The sequence below is a fragment of the Oryza glaberrima genome, chromosome 6 (assembly GCF_000147395.1).
Source record: "Oryza glaberrima chromosome 6, OglaRS2, whole genome shotgun sequence".
NCBI classification, from domain to species: domain Eukaryota; kingdom Viridiplantae; phylum Streptophyta; class Magnoliopsida; order Poales; family Poaceae; genus Oryza; species Oryza glaberrima.
Genome location: NC_068331.1, coordinates 9,463,311 through 9,486,574, shown reverse-complemented (window position 1 = coordinate 9,486,574; position 23,264 = coordinate 9,463,311). Strand labels below are relative to the sequence as shown.

At 44.6% G+C, this 23,264-nt stretch overlaps 1 protein-coding gene across 1 annotated transcript; it reads right to left on the bottom strand.

Moving 5' to 3' along the window:
- Positions 1–2,000: 2,000 nt before the first annotated feature.
- LOC127776879 (RING-H2 finger protein ATL43-like) lies at positions 2,001–3,565 on the bottom strand. Its single transcript, XM_052303449.1, is given in 3 exon segments — positions 2,001–2,035; positions 2,940–3,456; positions 3,458–3,565. Coding segments are annotated over 3 exon segments (660 nt in total).
- Positions 3,566–23,264: the final 19,699 nt, after the last annotated feature.

Genomic DNA, 23,264 nt, shown 5'->3' with positions numbered 1-23,264 from the left:
ACCAGGCTGCCTCCCGAACCGGAGTTCACCGGAGTCGCCGCCACCATGGCCGCCTCCGCCTCCTGTTACTGCCCGCCGCCGCCAGCCTCACCGCCGGCGCTTCTCTCGCTGCCGACCACAAAAATGGAATCGCCTCGAGCCCTAGATCACAAAACCGGCGCCCCCTTGTCCAAAACCGGCCTCCTCTGCCGCCGGCAATGTGGGATTCCGGCCAGTTCTTGTGCAGAACGAGAAGAACAGCAAATCCAATTTTCCTATTGAAAAATAAATCAGAAAAATCCTTTTTCTTATTCTATCAGATTGACCATCTGTTTGACCTCAAAAACAAAATCCGAGACCTATTCCAAACTCTTAGAATTATTCCGAATCCATCAGTATCAGTTTCGTTGCAATCCGAGCACCCGTTGCCGCGACCCTAATTTTAGCCCTAGGGTTCGCCGTTCTCCGAAATTCCAAAAATCCCTAAAATTATTTCTTTAAATCCTTTTCACCCATTGTTGCACTTTGTGATACTATTTCTTTTGGTTATCTTTGTTTTTCTGTTATTTATTGTGATGATGATGGTTGCATAAATAGAAAACACTGACGTTGGTCCGGTAGTCGGAGCGAGTGAAATCTCCGCGCCAGGAGGAGACGGTTTGTACGACTACATCGAGCCTGAAGGTTGCAAGACATGCACCCTCCCTTGAACAATTTAATCCCAGTAGATAGCGAGTTATTTTAGTAGCGTACTTGTCCTTTGTAGTACGATAGACTGCACGAATTCTTTCAAGTTAATTATATTGCTATTATTGCATTATATTTTTCTGTTGTTTTTATAAATACCTTAATAAGCCTTAGAGTCTAACAAACTTAGGATAAAATTTGATAAACACTTAAACAAACTGTTAATTATTTAACATACTATTGATTTATTATGGATATTATTACTGCATATGAAAGCATGCTTATGGAACTATTTATGGCTATATGCTGAGAATTGTTGACACCGCATGTAAGCGGGTGGTACACATGATAGAGTGTTTGGTTTTATGGACCTGTTTATGGTTGTGTTGAATATATGGATATATTTATGGTTATTTCTTATTTAAAATTGATATAATAATCAACCCCCCTTTGTCAATAAGAATGACATAGTTTCGCCCATCCACACGATCGAGTTATCGAATCTGGCCGTATATTGCTCCAATTGATTAAACTTCTGCAGGCCTTTCGGTGTACTGGCCATTAGCTTTCAAATGTGTGAAGCAAAGTGACATGGTTCATGTTTATATGATTTATATATGTGGGCTCAATGGGTCTCGAGAGTTCAGAACTACCCTATGGGTCCATGAAGTTCTGAGCTGCCCATCGAGTAACGAACAATGGTAAGTGGATGCGGAGGTAGGTTGGTACACACCTCGGACCGGATCAGTCCGAGCAACATCCCAAGCATCCTTTAACTTACTAGGCAGAAGGGAGAGATATATGGAGCAATATTACACCTTGTTACTTTTCAGCCCGGCCAGCTGTGGGTATCGTGTGGGTAAAGCTGGGCAGACGTTGCAGAGTCGTTGAGTATTCGAATACGCCATGCTCCCGGTTAATGGAGATGTGTCTATGGGTGATTCTAGATTATGGGCACAAGTTAAACTAAATGGCTATTAATTAATATGGTTAACTTATTTATTATTTAATGTTCTATTCATGTTATTTGTAAGTAACATTCATACTTTTATGCTCGTTATTATTGTTTAAATTAAATGTTCAATAGTGTTGTTTATAACAAATGCTTATTAAGATAGGCTCTATGAAATAACTGTTAAGGTTAGGGTTTAAACCTTCCAGTTCTCAATACTGCATGTTGTATATTGCAATTATTGTATTTATTATCATAAGCATGTCTTGCTGAGTACCATTTGTACTCATAAATGGGTTCAGATCATGAAGAGGAAGATGCATGTGGAGGACCTGTTGATCTGTTAGAGTGGGACAACTATGGTTTCTAGGTCATCCTACGCTCAGGCAGTTCCTGTGGTGGAGTCTAGCAGTTTATCTGTTTTTAGAAATAAGGCTTTATAGGCCATATATGTAATGGTTTGTATTTATGTTGTGTTGTGAACTAAGTGACTTAAGTATTGTATAAACGAAGTTTATGCTTTTATATCATTTCATGCGTAACTGAACATCCTGGGCAGTTACGTATTCGTGGGACACCACGACTTTATCGGGTGTCCCCACATCTTCAAAGAGACACAAGCGTTGTTTGATCTCTACATGATGTACATAGATGGGGTTGAGAGAGAGGAGAAAGAATGGGAAAGTATATTTTCCAAAGCTGGATTTAGTGCCTACAAAATCATGCCAATATTAGGTTTTCTATCAATAATTGAGGTGTACCCTTGAATGCGTATTGGAATTCAGACCTGATCTTCAGTTTTCGTTTGGTACTTGAACCTAAAGTTTTCTTTAGATAATGACTTGAATTCATGGTGTGGTTTGTAACTTAGTAGACATACATATATAAATCGGAGTACCAAGTCTTGTGTTGTGTGCTTCTAAAACAATTTGCACGCATGATGGAAAAACAAAGAGATTTTTGTTTGGAAGTTGATATTTCTTGATTACATGGAGTTGAATCAAACTGTATTGTTGGTTTTCTTTGCAAGTTATTTATTTTTATAATTCGACATTGAATTATACTGTAGATCTAATTTCCAATTATATTCATATATGCTTCCATGTCACGTAAAGTGAATAGGAGGTGAACTTTTACTCGTATAGTAGCTGAGTTGCCGTCATCTTTTAACCTCCGGTATCTTTACTACTTAAAAAATTCGTAGTGGCGATGGTGAGTCCTGAACAATCTAATGGCTGAGAGCTCTCCCAGGATCCTCCCGCAAGATCAACGCACCAGCCCACTCCCCATCCATCCGCGCTCGCATCGCGCATCCACCCACCCCCACGCGGCTGCGCCTCCATCCACGCTCGCGCAATCGCTCGTGTCCGCGATGCACGCTTCCATCCGCGCATGTCGCAGCGCTCCACCCCCTTTGACGCCGATACATAGCTAGGAAACGTTGATTCCCTATCACCGGGCACACGGAGTGCACCATCAGCGGCACTGCGGCGGCACACCGGGCACGCGGAGTGCATCATCAGCCACACGTCGATGCAGCCTGGGTGGAAGGCATGCTGGCACCGGGACAGGACGCGGAGCAGCTCGGCGGTGTCGAACGCGCCGCGGCACACGGCGCATTCGGTCGCCTGGTCCCTCGCCGTGCCGCGCAGCGTCGCCCATGTCGCCGAACCGGGACACTGGAGCGCTCCCACGGCACAGCTGCTCAGGCCGGAGCGGCACCGCTTGCACAAAGACGACGACGGTTGGAACCCGAGGCCCAGCACAGCGACACTGCACGCCACGCCCAGGCCACGGTGCTTGCAGTGCTTGGCGTAGATGAGGAAGAAGAAGAGCTAGCGCGAGGAGGACGGCCGTGAGCAGGCCCACTACGACGGACACGTCCACGGCGAGCGTCGGCGGCAGCGGGGGTGGTGCCGGCGGGGAGGATTCCTTCGTCAGAATCATCTCTTTCAGCGACCATGGATAATTAAATCTTACGCGAGATTAAAAATGAAAAAAAAAGTTTGTGAGGCAAGGCATAGCTGGAATGATATAGATCTGCTCAATTCGTAAAGTGAATGAGCGAAATGGGCTTGAGGAAAACCGTGCTTTGCTCCAAATCCTCAATTCTTCTAAAAATAGCGGAAGCTATCTTTGATCAAAGCAATTTTTAGTTGTTGATTTTCGGTTCTGGATTGCTTGATATTGATCATACTACTTCAGAACATGTACATTTCACGAAATAGTGCGGCCAAGTAGCAGTATCATTCACCACAAGAAAGAATGAAGCATCCAGTAATAGGATTACGAATTATAATACAACCATCACAATCGCAGACTCACAGTTCACCGCTGATAGCTTTCTCTGAAATGTGCTGTTGAGAGAATTAATGAGTTAATAATGGTACAAGACAAAGTGAAATCAGTAGCTGAAATTAATACTGACGAATCCCTGTTTCGACAGTACGTCTAAACAGGAAAGTCAATACAACATCAGCTCTCTGCGACTTGCATTTTCGAAACGCTCTGCTCTTGGATCTTATTTCTGTAATCTTCTTGAATTGCGATGGAGATATTGAGCAGAACAATTGAGTTGACCTCCCGCCTTGCATTTTCGAAACGCTCTGCTCTTGGATCTTATTTCTGTAATCTTCTTGAATTGCGATGGAGATATTGAGCAGAACAATTGAGTTGACCTCCCGTCGATGGATGGACCATAGCTGCATTGCAGAAGAAGCTCCGTGAACCGTGTATGAAAACTCTGCGGTGCAGTGGCGTCCCTTCACAACGCGGGGCAGGCAGGTCGCCCCGTCCAATAAAAACACCAGGCTCCACTCCGTTGCGGATGCGGCTAACGAGATTGGGGTTGGCGGAAGACCAAATGGGACTCCAAGGGGGGAGGATGGGGATACGCTGAGTACATGGTGGGGTGCGGGTGGTGGGGGGTAGGGGGGGTCCAGACTCACTGGGGTCTTGTTTGATTAATCCCCTTGAGGCTTTGTTCGGTTTGGATTAATCCCCTTGAGGCTTTGTTCGGTTTGGAGAGGATTGAAGAAGATTTTGGATTGAGAGGGGATAAAATCCTCTTCAATCCCCTCTAAACTGAACAAGGCCTTAGGGATATACCGTGCGCGTATTGCTTCCAGCTCCACTAAATGCATCCCGGATCTCCAACACATCCCTGCATGAGGATAAAGACTACGTCCCCACCAGTCGCCGTCATGTTGCTCGAGTTGACCATCGTGCCTTTTTGCAGTGCTGCACGCCCATCACGCCGCTCGGCTCGGCAGTGGTCCATGGCGGCGGCACCGCTATGCCAGCGGCCCACGGGGGTGGTGCGGCAGGGGAGGCCCAGGGCTGCGGCACGGCGAGGAGGCCCACGGCAGCAGCGCAACAGGACGCGTCAATGTGGTTCACAGCGGTCGCAGGCTGCAGCGTGGGGGCTGTAGGCGCCGTCGAGTAGAGTCCCACAGGCGCCGGCGAGGAGGGTAATTTCCGTGTGCTTTTCTATGTGCTTGCTGTTTCTTGCTGTCCTTGTTGTTTCTGTGTGCTTTACTTAGAAATTTTAGGTACCCATGATTCACAATCGAGCTCAAGGGGTGAATTTAGATGTCTATGAATTTAGATGTGGGTAGAAATATACATGAATGCAAAATAATATTGTGTGAGCAAACATTATAGAATGATGTTGTGTGAGCAAATGGATGCCTAGGGGTAAGATTGTCTTTTCATACAACTTAACGGAGAGGAGTTAACAGTAGTTACGGTGTGATGGTATTTTTGGGAGAAAGAGGCTTGTGCAATGGCGTTTCTGGGAAGTTGTCTTTGTCGATGGCATTTCTGGAATTATGGTGCTTGTCAATGGCATATTTCATGGATTTTCTCATAGAATAATGTGCAACCACGACGCCTCCTTGGCTCACAATGCTTGGTAGAGATTACTAGATTAGAGGTTAAGCAGAGGCCTCACGAAAACAATCTTGTCCACGAGGTAGTAGGTGACATGATGTGATTTATATTTACGATTGTTTAAGTGATGATTTTTCAAATGTATATATACCCGTTGCAACGCACGGGCATCCAACTAGTACTATAGAAAAATGGCTAGTTTATTTAATTTGCTGCCTTTCAGTTATCCTAAGAATTTTTTTTTGAGTGCTTGACAAGTATAGGTCTAAACACTAGTACATATCCTCTCATCTGTGACGGCCCATCACATGCCTGGGCAACGTGGTGTACGTTCGTTCAAACCATTCGAAAGGCATATCACTGTAAATGAAGTCTTTGTAGTAATGTAATTTCCAAATTGGTATCAGTATGTATTTAATTTGTATTGGAGCCTTAATGAATGAATTGCATATGTTTCATGCCATTCCAGTTAATTATGATTTAAAACTCTTTGAAGAAATGGATTTGTTAATTATGTGGTTTTAAAAAATTGTTAGGAATTTTAAACTATATGTGAGAAAGCCAATTGTCAATTATATGATTTTAAAAAATTAATAGGAATTTTAAACTATGTAAATAAGACATTTGTTAAAAATTAAAAGGAATTTTAAACTATATGTGAGGAAGGCATTTGTTAATTATATGAACTTTAGAAAATTACTAGGAATTTTAAACTATGTAAATAAAACATTTGTTAATTATATGTGATTATAAATGATTTAATAACTTATCATAATTTTAAAACTATTTTAATAAGTTATCTATGACAGGCTTTAGTACTATACTCGATAGAGATGTAATCATCTCAATCGTGCTTAGTACTAATGCCCGTCACAGATGAGTGTCATCCGTATCGGGCTTAGAAATAGCACCCGTCACGGATGAGTGTCATCCGCATCGGGCATAGTACTCTGCCCGATAGAGATGAGGATTGACTAGGGTTTACTTAGTCAATCCTCATCCACGGGTCCTTATCCTTTCTCTCCGCCGCCAGCGCCTCTAACTCTCTCACTCTCTCAGATCCACCGCCACTGCCGCCTCCTCCTCCTCGACGCCGCCGTTGCCTCCTCCTCCTCCACCGCCGCTGCCTCTCACTCTCTCAGATCCACCGCCGACGCCGCCTCTCACTCTATCACTCTCTCACATCCACCGCCGCCGCCTCCTCCTCCTCGACACCGCCGTCGCCCTCCCGGTTCACCGACCGCGGCCTCCTCCTCCCTCGTCGTCCACGAGCCCTCATGGATCCGGCCTCCCCGACCGCCGCCGCCGCCTCCCGGTTCAAGATCCGGCCTCCCCGACCGCCAGCGCCTCCTCCACGCCCAAGACCGCCGCCACTGGCCTCCTCTCCAAGTCCGCCACCACTGGCTTCCTCTCCGCCAAGTCCTCAAGACCGACGTCACGGCCGCTTCGCCGACCGCCGCCGCCACACCGCCGCCTCTCAGATCCTCAAGACCGACGTCAAGCCCGCCCCCACCGGCCTCCTTTCCTCCCATGTACGCTTCCTCTCCCTTATTTTTTTTATGCATTGTGGATGCAATGGATGCAGTGTATGATTTTTGCATGAATTTTGGATGAATTAGATGTATGGATGCAGTGGATGTTTTTTGCGTTGTATAGTTGCATGAATTAGATATTGCTATGCAGTGGATGTTTTTTTGCATTGTATTGCTATCCAGTGGATGCAGTGGATGAATTTTGCATGAATTTTAGATGAATTAGATGTATGGATGCATTGGATGGATTTTTTTTGAGTGCTTGACAAGTATAGGTCTAAATTAACAAATAATATTAGCATCTGGCATGTTTTCCAGAGCTAAAATTTGTAGGCAGAATTTGCTACTGGACATCTAAAATCATGTAATTGGCTAGAAGACAACACAGAAACGTGACACTGCGTTGGATTCCACATATAACTTGTGTAATTGGTCGTAGGATACCCGAGGCATTATTTTATTATTTCCAGGCAAAAAGAGGAGAGAGAATTTTGAAATGACGGAAGTGCCCCTGGCATCGCACCATGTAACCCTAACTACGTCCAATTGAACTAGACCCTGTCAGACTCGTTGCTCCCTCCACAAACACTCGAAATCCCCAAACCTAACCTTAGGCGGCGATGGTGGCAGTGGTGGAGATGGTTGGTAGCAATGACAGGCAATCGGTGCTAGAAGCGGCTGGTTGAACTACACCTAATCGGACTCGTCGCTCCTGCCACACACACCGGAAATCCCCATCCAAACCTATCCCAAGGTGGCGGCTGTGGCTTCGGTGGCAGCTGGTGGCTGCGGCGGGCTATCAAGTGGCACTGGAAGCGGCGGCAGCGGTGGTGGTGGTGGTGGTGCATCAAAGATGGATGGCTCGGCTTCATCATTGGTCATGCGTCACCGCACTGGTGAGTTTCCCTTCGGGAATTGTCCATTATGTGTGACACAATTGGAGGCACGAATGTCGAGGACCCTATTGGTGTTTCTTAATGATATTACTAGAAATATAATTCCCAGCAATGGCGCAAAAACTCTCGTGGTATATTATGGTTACCGATTTCATCTGTAAGCGCACGGATATACCATTATAGTATTTCACCCGAGAGTATTCCAAGGGTATCGTATTTATTTAATCCCGTGGGAAGATTATAATAGAGAGAACTATACTAATAATTTATATATTACTTGTAATAATCAAAGTCTAAGCAGGGGTTAAGATAATGAATAGGGTAGAGTGACACATAGCAAGAGAATTGCATACTCTCATAATAAATCATCTAAGCTAAGTGGAAAGAAAATAGAAAGAATCTATTCCTATACTTCTAATATACATACACATTACACATACTTCCTAGTTATATGATTATTTAGCTAATACGCTCTTTCCAAATGCCCTCGTGGTGCTTGAGAAGCCACTCCTGATTGCCGAGTTTCTTACGATAATCCGTCATGACCATCCAACTAGGGCTAAATACGGATGAGTACCCTCCCCAGGAAAGTAACTTAGGATTATATACACGCGCGGAGGAATACCCGTACTGAGCTGTCACCATCAGCGGCCCACCTCGACATGTTCGCAGCATATAACCCCAAATAACGATATCCAGTAATCTAAACACCACGCTTAAATTACCAAATACTATCCTAATATCATCGTCATGACATAGAGAAATCGTATACATGATCATTATGCCCACACCATTGCATTTCCTAGATAAGCTAGCATCATAATTAATATAATTTGGATATATAATAAAGTTGGTATTCATATACTCGGAAAGTAATACAATACCAGAGTAGTATAAAGAAAAATATTCTAATAAAAGTACAAGTCATACAAATAAGAGCAGAGCTACTAGAGCCATACCCAAATCCTTCTGAAGACTTCTCAGACTAAGACTCCTATTCTATTCCTACTCCACTAGCTTTAGAACACTACTAAACTAGAGAGAGAGCTTGATTCTTCTTGCTTGAGGTGTCTCATGGAGTGGAGGATGAGAGGGCTTTATAGAGCCCTCCAATGACGGTTGTGGCGGTTGGAATGGTCGGAAATGCCCTCCAACCATCATTGGGGAGTGATCCAAGCCATCCAGAAGAAACCTTGTGTTCAACGGCACCTGGGAGGGTTCGGCCGAACCATGGGTTGGGCCATTCTGGCCAATCTTCGGCAGGTGGCCTCCTCTTTTGCTCCTTTGGCGATGGCAGCCGAAGGAGGGAGGGGGAGGGCGGTGGAGGCAGCAGCGGCTGCTTCGGGCACGGCGGCAGCAGGGAGGTCAGCGCCTGCGACTACGACTCTCGGTATTGGCTCAGGGAGGGCGGTTGCAACGACGGCTCACAACGTCGGCTCAGGGAGGGGGCGACGACGCGGGGGAGGGAGCAGCAGATCCGGCGGCTGTGTTGGCAGGGAGAGCCGGATCCGGCGCTTGCCTCCCCACCGGCGGCGGCGGCGATGCTGGGAAGGGCGGCTCTCGGTGTCAGCTCAGGGAGATGGATCCAGAGGGCTCGGCGGCGTGTCTCCTTCTCCCTCTCCCTCCTCCACCGCCGCCAGCTGCCGTCGCCACCACCGCCGCGGGCTGCCGCCAGCTCGGGGCCAGCCGGATTTTTGTTAATGTGTTGATTTTTGTGATGCTTTAATGCTCAGGTGAATGGAAATTTTTTACTGTAAATTGTTGATGTAAATTTCTATGGATTTTTTAGTGCTTGGGTAAATTTCTGTGAAATTTTTGAATGGTGGAGTGTTGACAGAGGCGGATGGAGCGGTGTCGCTCCGTCCGTCGTTTTTTTAAAACTTGGCCAGCATTTTCACTGGCGGAGTGAAAATGTTTTTTCGCTGGCGGCCGTCTTAAGCTAACCACCAGCGAAAATGGATTTTTGCTGATGGCTAGCTTAAGACGGCTAGATCTTGATTTTCACTGGCCTTTGCTTTGTGGCGGCTCTAAATTCCGCCAACGAAATCCTAAAATAGCTGCCATGAAAAATGGATTTCGTAATAGTGTTCCATTCCCTTCTTAGTGAAGTGGACAGCGTTGACAAACTTTTGTATGGCTCTTAGTACTACAAGCCTTCACAAGTTGTCCTTCCTCTCTTTACTGATCCGGAAACGGTTACGATGATGCTGAAATACTTTCGCAAACTATTCTTTGATCCTTTAGTGATTAGTATCATACCAGCTAGTTCCGATGGGAAGCTGATGACATGATAGACCAACTGCAACAGGATATTGGTGATGATGATAGGATGATGACAAAGGCTAACTCCGACGATGTGGAAAAATGTGATTTTCTTTTTGTTGTTTCCAGCAAGCTTAGAGCTAGTGCATATACCGATCCACTGATTGGGCGATGAACGATCAAGCCATAACAGGGTCAGGGTAGTAATCCAATCAAATTACACGTTACTTCATCTTTTTAATTGTTACACTCTCTTTTTCTCTCTCTCTCTATAGGATAGTCGTCTTTAAAATTTTGCTCATATGCAACATGGTGATTTAATACAGAATGACCATTTAAGCTTCTGCAGCACTTTATGAACGTAAGCAAATTTTATGAGCATCTTTCCCATTCTTAAAAAGGTCTCACAAGGTACTATGAGGTACGAGGTACCATTCATATCCAACCGTCCATTACCAAAGGGTATGATAGGAAGTAAAATCTCGACACCAAGGTGGGATTCATTCAACGTAGCGCTGCTATGGAGCTTGCCATTTGTGTTGCCGCCCGATCTCATTCCTACTCGCCTCCTTCCAGATTGCTCTGATTCGTTGAGCTCGTCCACCGACCTATCGAGCTCGCCCGTCACGCCGCCCGTCGTGCTCGAGCTTGTCCGCCTGTGCACTCAAGAGTCGAGCCTGCTCGTGCTTGGAGCTCCTCTTCTGCGGCTTCGTGCTGTCTTGATTCCATAATAGCTTGGCCAATGAATTTAACCTGGCCACTCTGTCGAAGTGACCAGCAAGAGAGAGTTCAATTTAAATCAACAAGGAAGGTAGCCCGCGCATTCGCGTGGGTATGTATCGTAGGGCTGTATTTCAAACACTATAAAGGTGGGATATAAGCCAGAGAATATTTGTTGTTCAAGAAAAAGAATGATAAAATAAATCATACATCACTATATACAATGTAATTAAGGAAATGTAAATTATCTAGCAATAAAAAAAGAAATATATTTACTGTAAAATAGATGGAATATACTACTAAATATGATAAGAATAAGAATATCTCTCATATTTAAATAAAAATCCTTTTGTCGTGGTCATATATAAACTCCTCTATTGTTCTTGCTTCAAAAGCTATGTGCATTTTTAATAAAACAACATTAATACCACTAAAATAAATTATACATTATTAATACACTAAAAATCATCTACACCGCTTAACTTGGTGTTCACCAGTCTAAACATACCACTTCAATCGAATAATACAATAACACCGTTAAAAATAGACATGAATGTCTCTCTAACGGATAAAGTTGACTATAACTGCCAAGGCTTTCTTATGTAATGCCCTGGAACATGTCACGCCCGGAATTTCTATCCAAAATTCCAAACGCTTACATGTGTGTTAAACCCTCGTCCAGGAATCAACCGAGGCACACAATAACAAATTGATAATAGAGTACAAATAAATAACTATTTAATATTCGCAAATAATAAATTATTACAGAGGTAGATAGTTCCTCTCAAAGAATAACCTTCTACGCAGCGGAAAAAATAAAACTAAAACAAACTACGGAACAGCTATGGCGACTCCACTCCACAGGCATCTTAACCAGAACAAGCTCAATCCTTCAGATCATCACCTTCGCTGAAATACTCCTCTTCTGATGATTGAATATTGCAAGAATGAGCATATGACATACTCAACAAGCCACACAGCAAATATGCAAGTGCACAGGATAACAAAGGATGGCATAATAAAGCTCATTTGCATAACAGCATTTAACAAATATTTAAGAGAATAGTAAAACAGTTGTATAATTAATCAATATTAAATAAACACCATACCACACCCGTGTTGCATAGGCCCAACCTCATTTGAACAACCAACCCCAGTTGAACAAATTAAACCTCCAAACTAGGAATATACCACCCCAAACCAGGAGTTACATTAACTAACACCGTTACCATTTAATGTGTAATATGAGACTAATCACGAAAAACATTGCTCAACTCACCCATAACCGCGGGTACGGCTATTCGAATAGATTAAACTCTGATCAGAGGTGTACCACTGTACCCACAAGACACAATCCCACAACATGTTACCATGCGCCTTAGTACCACCACGGTATCTCGGAAAAGAACTGTGACAATACCCCTCGCACAACACTACTCACCACAGTGCACCGTTCCTGGATCATAATCCCCCCCCCCCCCTCAAAACCAGAGGCAATGGACTCCCCAGCGACCCCCACGGACTTCTCGCCGCTTCACAGTCTGGCACACTATAATGAATCATGCTATACAAAAGATAAAGCCGTTGCCCACGCTGGCTTGTGGTTGGCACGGTAAATGTTTCACAACAGTAGCTCGCGAACCGGTCCTTAACTGTCATGAGCACAACCATCAAAACCATATGCTCACAACCCACCTTAACCAGGTTTTAGTTAGCAATTATTTACCATCACACGATTAACCATCGTGAGCTACCATTGAATTTAACCATAATTAACAATAATAATTATATAATTTATATTTAACCCCTTTAGTTAGCTAATGTTTCTAAGCATGGCTAAGCAAACATACATATGGCATTTAGCTGAACCAATCCAATATATAAGGTTCATGCTAATCACATTATAACCCATAGGAAAATAGGATCATCTTCGGCCATTAATTAATTGGGAAAAGGTTCACCACCCGATGACATTCGAAAATAATGCATAAGTTGAAATAAAACATTAGCTTTAAACGGGTTCAACATGCTCAAAGGGTTGTTCGTGATCTGTGTGACTTGACTTGGGCTTCCGCAAATGCTTCGGAACCTTCCTCAACGGAAACGCTCTCCTCCGGAACGTCGGAAACTAAAGCAATTAAACAAAAATCAACAAAACAGTACAAAAACAAGCATAAACAGTATATGTGGATATTTTTAACATGTAGATCTCAATTTTAGAAAAATTTAGCAACTTGAACCACCTGAAACGGAGCTACGGTTATTTAGTTATGATTTTCCGAAGATTTAATCTATTAGAAAAAAGGGAAAAGGAAAAGATGATGATGTCATGATGACGTCATCAATGGTGGCCGGCTCGGATGGCGACCTCGCCGGAGCTAGGGTGGTCGGCCGGGATTTTGGAGGACATCTATACATAGAGAACGACGAGACGAACCCGTTGGTACTCACCAACGTGCCAAACGACGACCGACGGTGGCTGGCGACGAAGGGGCGGCGGCGGTGGTTCGGTTGACCGGCGGCGACGGGGCTCCGACGGCCGGCGGCGAAGGCGGAGGTGCGGCCGAGCTTCTCGTCGCTCCCACGCACCTAATGGCGGTGGCGGCAAGCGGCGGCGACGGCGGAGGCGGCTGCGCGGCGGCGCCGGAGATGGCCGGCGGCGGCGGCGAGGCTAAGCAGCGGCGGCGCGGCGGCTAGGAGGCACGGGAGAGGACGGGAGTTGGGGCAAACGAAAGAGGAGGACTAGGGGGTCCTATTTATAGCCTTGGATTGAAGAGATCGGACTCCTCCCGCAAGAAATCGACTCGGGAAAATCAAAAACTCGGTTTTAGAGATAAACTCGAAAACGAGTTCGATTCGGATAAAATACCCAACGATTTGCTCCGATTTTTGAGGGTAAAGATAGAGGAGAACGAGAGGATAAAAACCCCTCAAAAATCCGGACTAAAAGTGGAGAGATTGGGGCGGATTCGGAGGCGGAAGGCGGCTCGGTCGGGCAGCTCGGCCGGCTTGGGCTCGGCCGGAGGTAGGGGACACACCTGACAGGTGGGCCCCACCTGTCGGTGTCCACGTGAGGGAGGGCGGCGGCGGGGTTTGGGCCGGATGGGCCGGCTCGGCCGCGGGAGAGGGGAAGGATGTTGAGCCAAAAACGGCCCAACGGCTTTAGGGAGGGGTTTTGGAACTTTTTAATTAAAAATAATTTGTGAAATGTTGTTTCATTTATTAAAAATACTTCCCTTGCTCAAATAATTCCCAGAAAAAATCTAGAAAATAGAGGAGCAAGTGTAGTATTTAATAAAATTTTATCTAGCTCATTTTTATGTTGAAAATTTTCCTAGATAATTAGGGTTTAGCTTGTAGGCTTTTAATTTTAATTTCTAAAAATAATTTAAACAATGTACTTTTACATTAGACGATTTTTAGGGCGTGACAAACCTACCCCCCTTAAACGGAATCTCGTCCTCGAGATTCAGAAGAACTGGCGAAGAGATGAGGATGAGCTGACTTCAATTCATCTTCTCGCTCCCAAGTGGCTTCTTCTTCTGAATGATTGCTCCACTGAACCTTACAGAACCGTATAACGCGATTCCTGGTATTCCTCTCGCTTACTTCCAAGATTCTGACTGGCTTCTCAACATAAGTTAAATCTTCTTGAAGCTCTATATGATCCGGATCTGCTTCCTCCGTAGGTACACGTAAACATTTCTTCAACTGAGACACGTGGAACACGTCATGTATTCCCGCCATTGACGGAGGCAACTCTAACTGATAAGCTACCTCACCTCTTCGACTCACAATCTTAAAAGGTCCCACGAAACGCGGTGCCAATTTCCCTTTGGTTTGGAAACGATGAACACCTCGTAACGGCGTAACCCGAAGGTATACATAATCTCCTTCTTCGAAAGCCAAATCTCTGCGACGATTGTCGGCATAGCTCTTCTGACGTGACTGAGCAACGCGCAACCTTCCTTGGATAATCTTCACTTTTTCTTCTGCCTCTCGCAATATGTCTGTCCCAAAAACTTGACGTTCACCGGTTTGATCCCAAAGGAGCGGCGTACGGCACTTTCGGCCATATAATGCTTCATACGGAGCCATTTGCAAACTAGCTTGATAACTGTTGTTATATGAGAATTCCGCGTACGGCAAATTCTTATCCCAACTTCCACCAAAATCTAGAACACAGGCTCTCAACATATCTTCTAAAATTTGGTTTACTCTTTCCGTCTGACCATCTGTTTGAGGGTGATAAGCGGTACTGAAATTCAAACGGGTACCCATCTCTACTTGTAATTTATGCCAAAACTTCGAAGTAAACTGGCTACCTCTATCTGACACTATCTTCTTAGGAACGCCATGCAAACATACCACTCTGGCCATGTATAACTCTGCAAGCTTATTCCCCGTGTAGGTTGTTTTGACCGGTATGAAGTGAGCGACTTTTGTCAACCTATCAACCACTACCCAAATAGAATCATGTCCTGCCGACGTTCTGGGTAGACCGGTTATAAAATCCATTCCTATTTCTTCCCACTTCCACCCTGGAATCTTCAACGGTTGTAACAGACCGGCTGGCTTCTGATGTTCTGCCTTGACCCGCTGACATACATCACATAGAGCCACATATTCTGCTATCTCACGTCGCATACTGGCCCACCAGAATTGTTGCTTTAGGTCTTGGTACATCTTAGTGCTTCCAGGGTGAATGGAATACAAAGTTTCATGAGCTTCTTTCATGATAGTATCCTTCAACTCCTTATTATCTGGGACGTAAATTCTTTCTCCTAACCACACAGTTCCTTGCTCATCTTCTGCATAACCGATGGCTTTTCCTCTTCTCATGTTCTTTTTTATTTCTTGGATATCAGGATCATTCACTTGAGCTTCTCTAATTTGATCAAACAGAGTAGGTTGAGCTTCTAAAGTAGCCACAAAACCTTTGCTGACTATATCCAGGTTTAACTTTTCAAATTCTTGGCATAACTCCCAAGGTAAATGTCGACCTTCTGACATATTACAGTAGCTTTTCCTGCTAAGAGCATCGGCTACAACATTTGCTTTCCCCGGGTGATAGTGGATTTCCATATCATAATCTTTAATCAACTCTAACCATCTTCGCTGACGCATGTTCAAATCAGGTTGAGTGAAAATGTACTTCAAACTTTTATGATCCGTATACATCTCTGTACGGTTACCGAAAAGATAATGACGCCAAATCTTCAATGCATGCACCACAGCTGCCAACTCTAGGTCATGCGTTGGGTAGTTATTCTCATGAGGACGTAATTGCCTAGATGCATAGGCAACCACCTTTCCTTCTTGCATTAACACACAGCCCAAACCGAGTCGGGATGCATCACAATACACTTGGAAACCTTTCCTCGAATCAGGCAAAATTAACACAGGCGCAGTCACTAGCCTTTTCTTCAGTTCTTGGAAACTTTGTTCACAATCCTCTGTCCACTTGTACTTCACTTCCTTCTGGAGCAGACGAGTCATTGGTCTGGCGATCTTTGAAAAGTTCTCAATAAACCTGCGGTAATACCCCGCAAGTCCAAGGAAACTACGAATTTCAAAAACCGTCTTGGGTTGTTTCCAACTTAACACTGACTCCACGTTGCTTGGATCTACTGCCACTCCTCCAGATGAGATGACATGACCAAGAAACTTCACTTCGGACAACCAAAATTCACATTTACTGAACTTGGCATAAAGCTGATGCTCACGTAGTTTCTCTAAAGCTAGACGAAGATGCTCTTCATGTTCTTCCTTCGTCTTGGAGTAAATAAGAATGTCATCAATAAACACCACGACAAACTTATCCAGATATTCCATAAACACCTTGTTCATCAGATTCATGAAAAAGGCTGGGGCATTAGTGAGTCCAAATGACATAACAGTACATTCGAACAAACCATACCGAGTTGTGAAGGCGGTCTTTGGTATATCTTCCTCACGGATTCGAAGTTGATGATATCCAGAACGGAGATCTATCTTGGAGAAAACTGTAGCACCTTCCAGTTGATCAAACAGGTCATCAATTCTGGGTAGAGGATACTTATTCTTGATAGTAACCTCATTCAACGCTCGATAATCCACGCACATTCTCTGAGTATGATCTTTCTTCTCCACAAAGATGACTGGTGCTCCCCATGGCGAAGTACTGGGTCTGATGTATCCTTTCTGAAGCAAATCATCCACCTGTCTCTTCACCTCAGCTAACTCATTAGCTGCCATTCTGTATGGTCTCTTATGGATAGGGTTGGTTCCGGGTACCAAGTCTATCCGAAACTCTATGTCTCTCTTAGGTGGCATACCTGGCAAATCCTCGGGAAACACGTCTGGGTAGTCTTGTACTATGAGGATCTCTTGTAGAGCAACTTGGTTTAAGATCACACCATGATATTTAGGAGAGGACACAAAGAAAGAAACGGTTTCCCCATTGCTACTGGTTAAAGTCACCTTACGGTTGGCACAATCTATAACTCCTCTGTGACGAGATAACCAGTCCATCCCTAAGATAACATCTAGATCTTTGGATTCTAGCAAGATAAGCGAGGATGGGAAAGGAACTTCTTCTATTTCTATAGTAGCGGAAGGACAATACTGTGTCGAAGATACTTGATTGCCTGGGGTATTAACTAGTAAAGGTTTCCCAAGACTAATAACTTCCATCCCATGATTGCTCGCAAAACTTTTAGACAAAAAGGAATGTGTAGCACCGGAATCAAAAAGCACAGATGCGGGTATAGAGTTAACAGGAAACGTACCCAAAACCACATCTGGTGCATTCTGAGCTTCTGTTGCTGCAACATGATTAACACGTGCCTTTGGTGCTGGAGCATTGGAGTTGTTCGAGGCTGGAGCGTTCTTCACGCGCCGAGGCTTAGGACACTTATCAGCATAATGTCCTGGATCACCACAATTGAAGCACGCCCCTGGCTTGCTTCCCTGTTCCTTCCTGACGGGCTGGTTCTGAGCTGGAGTTGCTGCAGGACGAGCAACCATGTTGCGGTTGTCATTGCCACGATTATCAGTATTGTTGTTGTAGAACTGGCGTTGGGGGCGGACAACTGATGAAGATCCTCCTTGAGGGTACGATGGAGCTTGAGGTCCCGTAACGAGACGCGGCCTCTGGTTACTGCCCTGTTGTGCCTTGAATTGGGCAGCCCTGCGCTTCTTCTGCTCCATCCGGTTATACTTGTCTTCCTGACGAATCGCCTTGTCCACCAACTGCTGGAAATCCCGGAAATCCGTAGACATCAAGGCATAAGACAACTCATCATTCAGTCCCTCCAAGAACTTCTCCTGACGCTCTTCATCGGTGCGAACATCTTCCGGAGCATAACGAGCTAAACGGTTGAAATCATGGAGGTACTCGGTGACCGAACGAGATCCCTGGTTGAGTGCTCTAAATTCTCTCTTCTTTAGAGCTACAACACCCGTTGGTATGTGTGTCTTCTTGAAAGCGGTCGTGAATTCCTGCCAAGTAATAGGCTCTCCTTCAGCCCTGCCTTGGCGAAAATGATCCCACCATTCAGCAGCAGGACCATGCAATTGATGCGAAGCAAAAGAAACTTTCTCCTGCTCAGTACACTGGATCAAATCCAACTTCTTCTCCACCGCATGCAGCCAATCTCCTGCTTCTACTGGATTGGTGGTGCTTGAAAAGGTAGGGGGTCTCACACGTAAGAAATCTGCCAGCTTGTTTTGGGGAGGTGGGGGTGGATTCTGGTTCTGATTGTTTGCCTGCTGATTCTGTGCCTGCTGCACTAACAGATTGATCAGTTGTGTTTGTTGGGCCAGAATCTGAGCTAGCGTGGGATCTCCTCCATTGTTAGCAGCTCCACTTCCACTTCCACTTCCACTTCCGGTGCGCGTGTTCACCATCTGACGATAAGCAGAGACAACAGGAAAGAACGACAGAGAGACACCCTTAGAACGGAGTTATTTAATTAATTTAAATTCTATATTGCTCTTAACTGTGTATGATTACATTTAAATTGCATTAACACTATCTCACCAACTATCTTACACTCTGACAAGCAAAAGAACTAGACTCATGCTGTTACATCCCACCAATGATGTAAGCAACAACTAAAACCCACACACTCACAAGCAAACTTAAACAAGCAATCTAACACAGCGAACTACGGCAACGATCTAACTAAGCGACTAATCCCGCCTTGCGTCGGAACGAAGCGATGGATCTTCTTCCTCTGGAGTAGCTGGCTCTCTTTCTTCAGGGTCTTCCTCTTCTTCCTCATCACTTACGATGTCGATGACAGGTTCAGCACGATCGGGCACAGCTTCACCCATCACGCGAATCTTCGAAGCTAACTGGAGACGAGGTGGCGGACAGGTTCTCTTTCTTGCAGTGAGGCGAAGCTTGGGTGTTGGCGGCGGCGTTTCTCCTTTAAGTTCAGCTAGTTCCTTCTGTAGACGGTACACTTTGCTCTCCAACTTGCAAATCTTGCCTCGATTCCAGTTTTCCCTGTCATGAGCTGCTTTGTCTCGCTCCACACTTACTGCATCCATAGCACTAAGCATATGCACCGCATGCATCAGAGTGGCACTCTCTTCACCATCAGGACAGGTATAGGTTCCATAGTCTTGACCATGAGGCTTGTGAGGATGATATTGGAAAGCTGATGAATCCAACTCTTCTTCAAAGCGTTGACGCAACTCTCCAATGGCCACCAAAGCTGCTTCTTGACAAGCATGGTTGTACGATCCTCCTCCAGCTTCGAACTTAATGGACGGAAGGTCTTCACGATCACTAGCCAACGTCACACGAACACGACACTTCTCCTCGTTGGGGTCATGGGAAATCCGGCGATACTCAGGAGCAACTTCATAGCCTACCTCAAAAGCCATCAACCTCAGCTCCCTGACGAATCCTAACACCTTGATCAAATTTCTCGGTGAATGGGGCGGCATCTAAAGAAACATAGAAGGGAGGAATTAATGCATATTTTTAAGTTAGCTGCACCATCTAGACTTAACTGATTTGACCAAAGAGGAAGAAAAATAAAAGAAAAGACACATACTAAGCTATTATATATATATATTTTTTTAGAATTTAACTTTTTGGACAGAGACAAATAATTTTTTTTGACAAATAACTAAAATAAAACTAAAATACTTATGATCTATTATAAGCACGGTACAGTGTCACCATAAGAAGGATGAGTAGTACTAGTGCTATCATGATTGTATCGATGCCATAATAGATGTACAGAGCCGACTAATCAATGAAGTTTACTATGGCGGAATAAGAAACATTTTGAGAAGAACAATTTTTTTTCCTTTTAAAAGAAAAGAAAATGAATTAAATTAATTTTGTGCATAACCTTGCAGGTGCTACCAACTTAATTAATTTATAAAAGAATAGAGAAGAGCAGTTCTATTTTTTTCAAAATATTTTGAAGGCTACTTAAGGTTTACCATTTGGCTTATCCTAAGGTCAAGGTGGCTCTGATACCAACTTGTCACGCCCGGAATTTCTATCCAAAATTCCAAACGCTTACATGTGTGTTAAACCCTCGTCCAGGAATCAACCGAGGCACACAATAACAAATTGATAATAGAGTACAAATAAATAACTATTTAATATTCGCAAATAATAAATTATTACAGAGGTAGATAGTTCCTCTCAAAGAATAACCTTCTACGCAGCGGAAAAAATAAAACTAAAACAAACTACGGAACAGCTATGGCGACTCCACTCCACAGGCATCTTAACCAGAACAAGCTCAATCCTTCAGATCATCACCTTCGCTGAAATACTCCTCTTCTGATGATTGAATATTGCAAGAATGAGCATATGACATACTCAACAAGCCACACAGCAAATATGCAAGTGCACAGGATAACAAAGGATGGCATAATAAAGCTCATTTGCATAACAGCATTTAACAAATATTTAAGAGAATAGTAAAACAGTTGTATAATTAATCAATATTAAATAAACACCATACCACACCCGTGTTGCATAGGCCCAACCTCATTTGAACAACCAACCCCAGTTGAACAAATTAAACCTCCAAACTAGGAATATACCACCCCAAACCAGGAGTTACATTAACTAACACCGTTACCATTTAATGTGTAATATGAGACTAATCACGAAAAACATTGCTCAACTCACCCATAACCGCGGGTACGGCTATTCGAATAGATTAAACTCTGATCAGAGGTGTACCACTGTACCCACAAGACACAATCCCACAACATGTTACCATGCGCCTTAGTACCACCACGGTACCTCGGAAAAGAACTGTGACAATACCCCTCGCACAACACTACTCACCACAGTGCACCGTTCCTGGATCATAATCCCCCCCCCCTCAAAACCAGAGGCAATGGACTCCCCAGCGACCCCCACGGACTTCTCGCCGCTTCACAGTCTGGCACACTATAATGAATCATGCTATACAAAAGATAAAGCCGTTGCCCACGCTGGCTTGTGGTTGGCACGGTAAATGTTTCACAACAGTAGCTCGCGAACCGGTCCTTAACTGTCATGAGCACAACCATCAAAACCATATGCTCACAACCCACCTTAACCAGGTTTTAGTTAGCAATTATTTACCATCACACGATTAACCATCGTGAGCTACCATTGAATTTAACCATAATTAACAATAATAATTATATAATTTATATTTAACCCCTTTAGTTAGCTAATGTTTCTAAGCATGGCTAAGCAAACATACATATGGCATTTAGCTGAACCAATCCAATATATAAGGTTCATGCTAATCACATTATAACCCATAGGAAAATAGGATCATCTTCGGCCATTAATTAATTGGGAAAAGGTTCACCACCCGATGACATTCGAAAATAATGCATAAGTTGAAATAAAACATTAGCTTTAAACGGGTTCAACATGCTCAAAGGGTTGTTCGTGATCTGTGTGACTTGCCTTGGGCTTCCGCAAACGCTTCGGAACCTTCCTCAACGGAAACGCTCTCCTCCGGAACGTCGGAAACTAAAGCAATTAAACAAAAATCAACAAAACAGTACAAAAACAAGCATAAACAGTATATGTGGATATTTTTAACATGTAGATCTCAATTTTAGAAAAATTTAGCAACTTGAACCACCTGAAACGGAGCTACGGTTATTTAGTTATGATTTTCCGAAGATTTAATCTATTAGAAAAAAGGGAAAAGGAAAAGATGATGATGTCATGATGACGTCATCAATGGTGGCCGGCTCGGATGGCGACCTCGCCGGAGCTAGGGTGGTCGGCCGGGATTTTGGAGGACATCTATACATAGAGAACGACGAGACGAACCCGTTGGTACTCACCAACGTGCCAAACGACGACCGACGGTGGCTGGCGACGAACGGGCGGCGGCGGTGGTTCGGTTGACCGGCGGCGACGGGGCTCCGACGGCTGGCGGCGAAGGCGGAGGTGCGGCCGAGCTTCTCGTCGCTCCCACGCACCTAATGGCGGTGGCGGCAAGCGGCGGCGACGGCGGAGGCGGCTGCGCGGCGGCGCCGGAGATGGCCGGCGGCGGCGGCGAGGCTAAGCAGCGGCGGCGCGGCGGCTAGGAGGCACGGGAGAGGACGGGAGTTGGGGCAAACGAAAGAGGAGGACTAGGGGGTCCTATTTATAGCCTTGGATTGAAGAGATCGGACTCCTCCCGCAAGAAATCGACTCGGGAAAATCAAAAACTCGGTTTTAGAGATAAACTCGAAAACGAGTTCGATTCGGATAAAATACCCAACGATTTGCTCCGATTTTTGAGGGTAAAGATAGAGGAGAACGAGAGGATAAAAACCCCTCAAAAATCCGGACTAAAAGTGGAGAGATTGGGGCGGATTCGGAGGCGGAAGGCGGCTCGGTCGGGCAGCTCGGCCGGCTTGGGCTCGGCCGGAGGTAGGGGACACACCTGACAGGTGGGCCCCACCTGTCGGTGTCCACGTGAGGGAGGGCGGCGGCGGGGTTTGGGCCGGATGGGCCGGCTCGGCCGCGGGAGAGGGGAAGGATGTTGAGCCAAAAACGGCCCAACGGCTTTAGGGAGGGGTTTTGGAACTTTTTAATTAAAAATAATTTGTGAAATGTTGTTTCATTTATTAAAAATACTTCCCTTGCTCAAATAATTCCCAGAAAAAATCTAGAAAATAGAGGAGCAAGTGTAGTATTTAATAAAATTTTATCTAGCTCATTTTTATGTTGAAAATTTTCCTAGATAATTAGGGTTTAGCTTGTAGGCTTTTAATTTTAATTTCTAAAAATAATTTAAACAATGTACTTTTACATTAGACGATTTTTAGGGCGTGACAGAACATCAGTCCCACATCGACGTAACCGTGCCCCCAAAGATCAGC